This window comes from Sturnus vulgaris, chromosome 22 (genome assembly GCF_052056855.1).
Source record: "Sturnus vulgaris isolate bStuVul1 chromosome 22, bStuVul1.hap1, whole genome shotgun sequence".
Lineage (NCBI taxonomy): Eukaryota > Metazoa > Chordata > Aves > Passeriformes > Sturnidae > Sturnus > Sturnus vulgaris.
This window is the reverse complement of record NC_142264.1, coordinates 4,222,490-4,232,857: the sequence shown is the minus strand read 5'-3', so window position 1 is coordinate 4,232,857 and position 10,368 is coordinate 4,222,490. Positions and strand designations below refer to the sequence as shown.

General features: G+C 50.4%; 1 protein-coding gene across 3 annotated transcripts in view; it reads left to right on the top strand.

Moving 5' to 3' along the window:
- The first annotated feature begins 231 nt into the window (after nt 1–231).
- The window catches only part of NTNG2 (netrin G2), a 47,091-nt gene continuing 36,954 nt past the window's right edge, over nt 232–10,368 (top strand). Inside the window, exons 1-2 of one of the 3 annotated variants that reach the window (XM_088177443.1) lie at nt 232–626; nt 3,185–4,288. In XM_088177443.1, the coding sequence (XP_088033569.1) occupies nt 4,076–4,288 (213 nt within the window). In that variant the 5' untranslated portion in view covers nt 232–626; nt 3,185–4,075. The remainder of the gene's footprint in view (nt 627–3,184; nt 4,289–10,368) is intronic. The other 2 variants (XM_014873329.2, XM_088177442.1) reach the window with 2 other exon arrangements.

Sequence of the window (10,368 nt, the reverse complement as noted above, 5' to 3'; positions counted from 1 at the left end):
TTTTTTTTCCTCTCTCGAGCAAACATGAGCTCATGATTTTAATTTTTTTTTTTTTTTTTTTTAAGCTCTTAAAGGAAAAAAAATAAAAGAGAAGCCCCGAGGAGCGGCGTTCCCGGCTGCCGGTATCCAGCCGGGGGCAGCGGGACGGCGCGGATGCTGCACCGGGAGCCGCGGGGCCGCCGGGGCTGAAGGCTCCCGCTCGCAGCCTCCTCTTCCTCGGGTGGTTTTCCCTCCCTCCTCCTCCTCCCCCCCCCCTGCATTTCCTCCTGCACCTTTAAGAAGCCCATTGCCGCCGGTGGGATGGTGTGTGCTAAAGCTGCACAGAGGAAGTTACGCAGCCGGGATCAGGCACGGAGATAAAAGCTCCGATTGTGATTGAAAGTGAGAGCAAAAGGGATTTCAGCCTCGGCATTAACTTGCGAGGGGAGCCGGGATTGCACAAAGCTCCCCCGGCCATCTGCCCTTGGGGGCCGGCGGCGCAGCGCCTGCCCAGCTAGGCTGGACTGGGCTGGGCTGGGCTGGGCAGGGCAGGGCAGGGCTGGGGGGTGTGTTTTGGTTTTGGGGGTTCCCCCGGCCCCGAAGTTGGCTGCTCCGCCGGGAGCCCCGCGCCGCAGAGCTCCCTCCCGGTAAGGACCCGCAGCGCCGGGGATGGGGGGAAAGCGGGGGCGGAGGGGGGGGGCGGACAGCGCCGGCATCTGCCCCAGCCCCGAACGCTGCGGGTCCCCCCGCGCCTCCCAAGTTGTTCCCACGCTTTCCCTGGGGTGTCCCGCTCCCCGTCCCCCTCCCCGGAACATCCCCGGAACATCCCCGGAACGTCCCCGTCTCCCCGCCGTGGGATGGGGTTTATTTTCCCACTTCGGAGTTTGGGAAGCCCGGGGGGCTCCCCCAGCCCCGCCGATCCCCTCCCCAGTGCCTGCAGCCCCCCGAAAGTCCTTTAGTGGAAAAGAAACCGGGGAGGATGGGGCGGAGCGGGAGCGGCGTGGGGTTTTGCCGGGAACCGCGAATCCATCAGGGAGAGCGGCGGGATGCGAGTGGGATTTACAGGTTTGCACGGGGAGCCGCGCAGCGCTATCGCCCCGTTATCGCCCCGTTATCGCCCCGTTATCGCGGGGTTCGGGTGCCGTCCCCCCGCGGGTGTCCCCAGTTTTCCTGTCCAGGGCGCGGGGAAGGGATGGGCAGCGTGGGAAAGAGGAGAACAACTCCGGCTCCGTGAGCGCGGGGGGAGAGCAACACTTCTGAGAGAAAATTAAAAACTCCTTCATTGAGTTTACTTTCTGCTCTTAATCCGAGAGCAGCTCAGTTGTTGCTCAGCGTTGTCCCTTTATTTCAATAGGGTGTTAATCCAATAATAAGAAAAAAACTGGAGCCAGCTAAGTCAAGACACAATCTAATTTTGTGTTTTTTAATACTCCGGCTATCAGTCCCCAGTGAGTGCTGAGTACTCTTCAAAGAGAACAAAGAGCATTGATTCTATTTGTTCCCATGAACTGCAGTTTCTTAATAATGCCAGGTGAAGATACATTTTCTAAGAACCAAACCAAATCAAGCAGGGTGAAACCTTTAATTTGGGGAGCCTCTCTGCCCCGTTTGCAGTATGTTGGCTCGTTCCAGAGCAACACTCCAACTATTTCTGCAAAGGGACTGGACTGGCAAAGTGAGTGTTGAGCCTCAGACTTCACCCCAAACCCGCTTGCCAGGCTGATGGACTGACAGTAAATGCATTTTTTTTCCAGCAAATTTTCATTTCCCTGGGAATCTGTGACATTTAGCCAGCGTAACAAGACACTAATAGATATTATAGATCCTTTCTACCTGGGTTTTTCCCTGACAGCCATTCAAGTGCAAAATGTAATTGTTGAGGCTGTGAAAATAGATCCATAAACTTAACAGCACTGGAGTCCTCATTAAAACTACCCTGCTTGTTTTCTACCCAGTCCCGGAGTCTCTCACTCTCTGCTGTTATCAGGCACTTGGCAGTGACCAGTTTGATGTAATAATTAGGAACTGACTTGTTATAACTGAAAAGACAGCTCTGATGTAAGTAGGACTTACAAACACTGTGTCACACTGGCTTATTATTTTTACTACATTTACTCATAATACAAAAATAGCAGCCAGTCTATTCTTTTTCTGGGAGTTTATTCAGGTCCAAAGCAGCTATAACAGGCTCTTCGTTGAGAGCTGGCAATGAAGCATGAGAGACAGCTTCTCTTTTCTGAACTCATTCATCTCAATCAGCAATCTTTCAAGCAAAAAGGGGGGAAAGGGAGATGGTAGCAGAGCGATGTGAAGCCCCCGAACACGGATCAATGCATCTGTTAACCTGGAGTTTCTGAGCTTTAGTAACTGAGCTTCATGAGAAAGCAAATGCTAAGCATGCTGTTGAAACAGATATGCCTCAATTGTGAAAGAAAAGTTGGGGAAAGAAATAGAAAGAGAATTATCCAAAGGTAAATTTCTGTTCTGGATATGTGCCTCCCTCCTTCTCAGATGAGATCTCTCTCCTGAATCTAATACTGAGAGCGGGTTTGACTTTTTCCCCCTCCCTGCTCCAGTTCTTTGTCATTTTGTTTTGTAATTACTTACAATTTTTATAGCTCTACTGAAAAGACAACAAAATTGCAGAAATGTTGTTCTAACCTGAAATGAATACTGGGAAGGTCATTGCTCTTTGTATTAGGTGAACCTAAATGTTATTAGGACTTTAAATTGTTTTTTATTAAATGTTATTGTTCAGATAAATCATATGTGGGGATGCTGGACAATGTATCTGTCTCCCCAGCTGTCTTATTTATTTGCTTATCTTTTTAGGACTATCAATTTGTCTGTCTATTTGTCTGTCTATTCCTGCCCTGTCTGCATATTCCTCATCTTCTAATGACCCATAGCTGCTTCTTGATATTATTTGGAGACCTATTAGGGCTCCTGTTGTCCAGCTGCTGTTGCAAAGCAGATACCTTAAATTGGGCAGCACTCCTTTCCTTCTCCCAGACAGCAGAAAAGCCATAAGCATCTTACTATGGATTGCTTTTTATTAAAGTTGTATATCTCCCTGTTACAAAAACCTGTCTGGTGGCTTGGCAAGCCTAGCTGAGGGCTCTGCCTCCTGAGGGACCCCTGTTCTTCTTCTTGCTCCAACTGTCCCCCCTTGCTCCCACCTAATTTGTCTTCCAATTTCTTGCAGGTCCCTCCTGCTGATGAGCTCTGCCTTTGCCCTGGCCATGAAAGAGAGAGGAGACCTCAGGTAGCCCCATGGCTTGCAGCTGAAGGCTTTGGGAACTCGGTGCTCTGTTGCCAAAAGGCAGAATTGGACAGGAATCCTCACCACCACCACCACAGGACACAGGAGGAGAAGCCAAGGCCAGCCCTGCCCCAGTCACCCCAGTGACCACCCAGCAGCCGCTGTGACCACCACGGATCTGGGCACCCGACCTGCTCACGCTGACACCACCCTCCCTGGGGGAAAAGGAATTTTAGCTCCAAGCAGTCTCTCTTGTCAGAGTTGCACTGATGACCAGATGCTCTATTTATTTTATGTGCTAATGTTCAAACACCCCAGTAATTAAGGCAGACACAGTTTAAGGCACCTTCCACAGCGACGCATTCAGAGCAGACCAGAAGGTTGAGGAAAACCTGATCCAGCACCATCTCACAGCCTCTCCAATTTACTCCTATCAAATTTCATCAGCAGCTCAGAACTTGATCTTTGTATTGATTGACTGGAGTCACCTCTAGATATTTTCATGCTGATTTGGAAGACCTTTCGTACAATAAAAGGGGGAAAAATGAGGTTAAGGAAGACTTTTGACCACTGAACAGCAACTCTGGCCAAAACTTTCCCAATCAAGTGAATTGCAAAGTTGGCTTCTGTGCCGAGAGAGGAACTTTCCACATCCAGACACAGCGTGCAGAGTGGGATCATCCCTGTTCCTGTCTGGATCTCCTTTGACTGGAGCATTTTTAGATGAGGAGTTTCCATGCTGATCCTGAGAGCCACCCCTAGCCCAGTAGCCGCCTTCCTCGGGACTCTCGGCACTGCCCTCGCCCAGGGGCCCCGCGCTTGGCCGCAGCTGCCATGCTCTACCTGGCTGCTCTCCTCGTGCACTGTGTCCCCCTGGCCATGGGACAGTATGACATTTGCAAGTCCTGGGTGACCACGGACGATGGCCCATCATGGGAGTTTTATGCTTGCCAGCCCAAGGCCATGAGGATGAAGGATTACGTGACCGTGCGGGTGGAGCCGGCAGGAATCACCTGTGGGGACCCTCCAGAGAGGTTCTGCACCCATGTAAGTGTTCCCCTCCTTGTTTGCTGGCTTAGAACAGGCTCTGCTGGTGGCTGCAGGCAGTGTCCAGCCCAGGTGCCACTGTAAGGGTGTTCTGGGTCAGGGTGGCCACGGTGGCCACTGCCTGGAGCTTTCAGTCAGTCTGCAGAGCAGGGAGAAGGCACCCTGCCCATCCCGGAGCTGTGCCAGTCCTGCAGCAGGAATGGGGCTGGCATGCCAAGGGGAGGGTGAGGAGGAGCCAGGGAGGGCTGAGCAAGCCCTGGGTGAGGTCTGGATTTTGGAAAAGCTCTGCCCCTGCATGCACATAACTTGCTAAAGCAAGTGGGGTGTGCTGGCCAGTCCCATCCCAAAGGGCTGCTCCAGCACTGCTGGGATTTTATGGGATGTGGGCAGATGGTCTGAGTCTGAGGTAGAGTGAAGGGCAGGGCAGTGGGGTAGTTTGGTCCCTGCACACCCACAGCTCTGGCAGTTGGTGTGACAGCCACAAATTTCACTAAAGCCCCTGAAAATGTGGTTCTCCCTCTCTGCTAGCCTCCACATGAAAGGGCTCTGTGGATAGACGTTTGCCCTTGTAGTTAAAATCTTTAACTTATTTTCTCTTAAATATTAATCATCGCATTTCATTCTGTGCACCACAAAGCTCAGCAGGAACATTTGATTTATAATTCACAAGGCTTTACATTGTTAAAGAGTTCAGGGGTCAAAGCAAAGAGCAAAACAGTAATGCCCCCTCCCAAAGGTCCCCCAGGAGTGGTCCAGGCACACGTTTAAGGGACAGACACCGACCCAGCCCATGCTGGCAGGGTTTCCACTGGGCTGAGCACTGGACAAGCAGCGTCTTCTAAAAGAGCATATTATTATTTATTACAGTGAGAAGGGGAATTCTCCCTCTAAACCAGTGCAGGGAGTCCCATTTTCTATTGCCAGTGTTACCCCATGCCTCAGTTTGCCACTAAGGAAATACCCTGAGCCCAAACAGTCAGGGCACCTCTTGAAAATCCAAGAGACAAATGCTCCTTCAACACTAAGGAATGCCAAACATTTATGTTCATCAGAACATGCTGCCAGTAGTTTCCCAGTTCCATCCAGCCTAAGGGCTCTCATTAGTACCAGGGAAGACATTTCCACTAATTCCAGATAAGTAGCAGCTTTTCCTTTTAAAAGATCGTTTGAAAAGAAAGATTAAGTCCAAAGGTTGCAAATAAAACCGTTAACTATTGATGGGTCAGTCTGTATTTCCATTTATCTGACTGACTGCAGAAGGATTTAAAGGAGAACACCAGACTGCTTCCCACTACACTCACTGCAGCTCTTTGCAAACCCTCTTTGGTTAAGGATGCTCCAGGCTTCAGCTCCACTGACCTCCAAGGAAGCAAAAGACACAAACTGCAATCAGCTCTGTGCATCTCTTGATTCAGTCAATACTGAGCTGAAATCTTTCTATTCTGGGCACCAGCAGTATTTCCTTGTAGCGTACGCCTGCCATGTGCTGTAACACTTGCAAACACCGTGTACAGCCGTGAATGAGAGCTACACAAATGCAAAACATGGATTTGCCTTCCTGTCCCTGCCTCACCCCAGCCTGGCCCGGCTCTCGCCTCCCAAAACAGAAACCAGCACTCACAGCAACGTCCCTGAGCAATTCCCTGGTGAAGAATCAAGCTAAGAACAGGAATAATATATTGCGAGTGGTTTTTAGAATTTTTTGGGATGCGTTTGTGAAACACCCCTGTATTCATGGCCCTTTCTCCCCCATGTTACACCAGTGCTGTTCTCTCCAGAGGACTAAAGAGTTATAAAAAGGAAGCAGGGGAAGAAGAGGTGAGCAGGGAGCCCACCCAGCACTCAGTGCACAGAGCAGGAGGTGGCTGCAGGAGAGCTCCAGGCTCCAATCCAGCCTTAGGACTGGAGTGCTGTGGGCTGGGAGGCCATCAAGGCAAATTTTCACGGCCTCTGTCACCGAGAATGACATGTGGCCACTTACTGCTGAGCATCCCCTTACGGTCAGTGGGAAGTGGAATCAGCAAGAAATGGTCCTGCCATCGCCGGTGCTGGGGGGTGACTTGACACCTATCGACGTGCAGGGAGGGGGAGCCGAGCCCGCAGAGGATGTGAGCCGAGTTTGCTGCCCCTGCACTAAGGAAGTGCTGGACAAAAATCGATGTCTCTGCCCGCGGATCGTTACAGGCTCCGAGCCCCGGGCTCGCAGCTCACACAAAGCCAGGGCAGCTCCTCGCTGCCAACCTGCTCAGGTGCCTTTTGGTGTCCTGTTATCCTTCCTCTTCAGGTTTTAATTATTTCCTTGTAACAGGTGGGTTCTCATAGGAGCCTGGCTTTCCAGCAGAGAAGTTCTTACGGTGACTGTATTGCTTTCTTAGGTGTCTTTCAAAACAGCAGGGGACTGTCCGTGCAGTTAAACTCGCCTTACTCAGAATTAAGCGCAGCCCAGCGGGGCTCCTGCCCTGCTCAGACAGCTGCAATCAAAACTAAAGACACACAAACAGCCCTCCTTGCTCAAGGCAGGCAGACAGGAATGAGCTGCCCCATGTCCCCGTGCAGGGCAGGTGAGCAGCAGAGTCCTGGTGGCAGCCAGGACCTTGTCAGCCAGCCAGTGTGTCCTGCACAGCCCAGGGATCACTCCCTGCCCTGCCACAGCTCCCGCCCTGCTCACAACACTTCTGCACGAGGAGGCTTCAAGAGATGGCAGGAATTATTTGGAGGACCGTCCTTTGTGTTTTATAGCAATTCTGGTCACATCTGGCTGCTTCTTCTGATTGGGAAGTGTTTTGCTGCTTATTAAAGTCAAGGGTTTTGCTTTTTCCGCAGTTTCTGAACCTGTTCCTATTCATGTCAATGCCTTCCTGGCAGGGTCACCTGAAAAATGAATTGTGCTTTGCCTCCTGGCAGGGCAAGGGGGAGTGGTGGGAGCAGGAAGACAGATGGATAGGTAAATAAAAGCCTGAATGAAACTGAAAGTGTGACTGAAGACTAATAGGGAACAGATCTTTTAAACCAAGGATGTCGAGGGAGGGGTGAGACTTCAAAGATCACAGGCAGGGCATGGCACGGAGCAGCTGAATGTGGATTTCAGAGGAGAGGGGTTTGCAGGGCAGGCACAGCTGGGAAATGGCCAAGCTGCACATCCCATGGGGCAGAGGGGAGATGTGGTGCTCCTTCACCTTCCCACCCTCCTGGGCAGGAGGAGGAGGAGGGTGGCACAGCTGGCAGGCTGCTCCCAGGTGCTGAGATGCTCTGAGATGCTGAAACATTTCTCTGATACCGAGCAGGGACCTTGGGGAGTTTCACTTCCAAGCGTCAGCGTTTTGCACACAGGATAAAAATTCCTCGGGTTTTGTGGGGAATTCACACATGGGGCGTGCAGTGGGGAGCAAGCAAACACCAAAACCCAGCCCCAGCTCCTTGCAGCTCAAGGGGTTCCCAAATAATTCCAGCAGAAACAAGGAGAGGTGTCCATAAAAGACGGTCATTATGGGATGGTTTTGCTGCTCCTTGACATCCCAGTGAGGGCACAGGGAACCCACCTTGCTGCAGGAATGGGAGCCTTTCCCCCCCCCCCGAGGTGTGGAGACAGTATTTCTTGTTCTGACAACACTGTGTGATGCAGGGCCGAGCTCTCAGCCCATATTGATGGGTCAGGGGTATTTTTGTTTGGCGTCAGCATTGTTTCATCAGCTAATAGAGCTTGTTGACTTTGGCACGGGTACATGAAAGGGAAAGGCTTTATTTATTCATTACACATGCAGCCAAATTGGATGTTTAGTTTAATTCTTAGCTAAACTTTTCTGAATGACATGTGGTTATAAGGCTTGTACTAAAGGACTGTTTCTCCTGTGGACTGGGTGCTAAAATTGGAAAAAGCAGACAAACCTTTGGGCTGAGAAATCCTTTCCCCTGCATTTTTAGCCCATCTCATACAACTCTACTTATCTAAATCTTTGTACACATGTTTAGGTGCAAACAAGGGATTGTGGGTTTAGGGATGATTAAAAGCCAAAAGTTTTTAAAATACGAAGGGAAAAGCCGAAGTTTTAAAGTAAGAATGGAAAAACAACTGCTTCAGCAATGCTCTTCCAAAAGCATTTTTAAAGATGCACCATGTTCTGGTGGTTAAAGGATGGATTCATCCCTTCTGGTACCCTGAGCAGACACCCAGAGCCCTTTCCCAGCCCACCAGAGTGAACCAGGGGGTAAAGCACGAGGTATTCTCGTCTTTTTGACTGCCCTAGGGTTCAAGGACATCCTTTGGGCTAAGCAGAGCCTGTATACAAATTCCAATGGAAAATCCTTTCCAAGAAAAGCGGATATTCTCCCTCCTCCTTGAATAAATCAGCACCAACCACCGCTGGTTGCACACCCATCCTTGGCCATAGCAGAGGGAATTGGAACTCCCCTTTGCCCTTCATTGTGGAACCCATATGGCCCTGGGGATTATCCCTTTATGCCAAAATTCAGCAGCACAAGAAATTCACTCTCTGCTGTCAGATCACCTGTAACATCCCTGGCAGGATGGAAATACACAACTTTCTTTTCACAGCTGCAAAGTGCTAGCAGCCCCTCTTCCCCCTCAAAGCCTCCAGCCTGTTAAATGAACACCTGGAAAATGCTCCCCTTTCCTTTGAGGAAAGCCTGGAACAGACAACTTGCTGCCATTTCCACCCAGAGGAAGGTTTCCCAATCCACCCCTTGCACCCATCGTGGCACTGCTTTTGAGTGTGGGAGAAAGAGCTGGAGCCTTTTGGTTCTGTTCCCACCCTTAATCACTCCTCGGCATCAGGGTTGCTGCAGAGGACACTGTTTGAAGTCAGCATCAGTGGCTCCTTGCCCTTGGGGCCAGACCCTTGGGTTGTGCATTATTAGCTGCTCAGCAAATTACACACTGCTCTCCTCCTGCCACTGAGGCTTCTTCAGAGTGCAGCAGGATCTTGGTGTTTTTAAAGGAAAGACTTCACAGAAAGATGAAAGAATACAATTCAGCTTCAAATTAGAGAGTGCTGAGCAAACGGGATTTTCCCTCAACAGCCTGTAACAATTTCCTTAAATGCCCAGTTCGGGATTCATCTTGTTGTAAAGTGGGATGCTACTCCCCTAACAAGGATCATTTCCACTTGCTGATGGAAAAGATACAGTGATAAAAATGAAGCTGTCAAGTAGATTTAATTGGTACAGTGAGCAGAAAGTTTTCCCCTACCTTGAAGGTGTTCAGGAAGAGTAAGCTACTTTTAAGAAAAGCTTTGCTTTTCAAAGGGAACAGTGTCCAGATGGGAAAATCAGAAGAGAATGGACTGAAGACTTGCTGGAAAGTGTGGCCAGGGCTGGGAGAGCAATTCTTACAGCAGCCCTTACACTCATAGAGCAGCTCCAGGTACCACAGCTTTCCATAGGCAACTTTTGAAGCCAAAGGTATTCAGGGAAATCCTTCCCATTTATTAATTTTAAAATCTGCATAGAAATGATTTTCCAATAAACTTTAAAATAATTTCTCCCTACAGAAAATCCTGCCTGAGTGGGAAGGAGTGCTCTCCTACCATGCTCTGGTTTCCCTGAGTGAAAGTCCAGTTCTAAGCTCAGTTTCAGATCCAAACCACCCTTTTACCATCAGCCTTTTGAGACCTGGAACTTCAGCTGACCCAGTTCCTCAGGCAGTCCAACACAGAGTGCAGGTTTCAGTGTTGGAAAACACCAAAGAGGATTTTTCCTCCCCAAACTGCACAGCTCTGCTGGGTGGCCGTTCTGGGGATGTCTTTGGGGAGAAGCCTGCAAAGCCCTGGCAAACAGCAACTTGGGCTTCCAGCCTTCACCCCAGATGATGAGCCATCCCCTGCAGACTCAGACATGTCCCATGAGGTTCCCATTCGTCTCCCCTCTTCCAGGCACGGCCACCAGCACACTCAGAAGGGACAATTGCAGCACTGACCCCGCTCCTGCCCTGCTCCACTGCCCTGCCCTGCCCTTGCTCCAGTGCTTGGCACCGGTGTCTGCACATCTGCTCAGTGCTGCCCATGGCCAGGCTTAGGGGAACCTCTGCTCTTGGCTCTGGGGTGGATTTCTGCATTGCTCAGCTG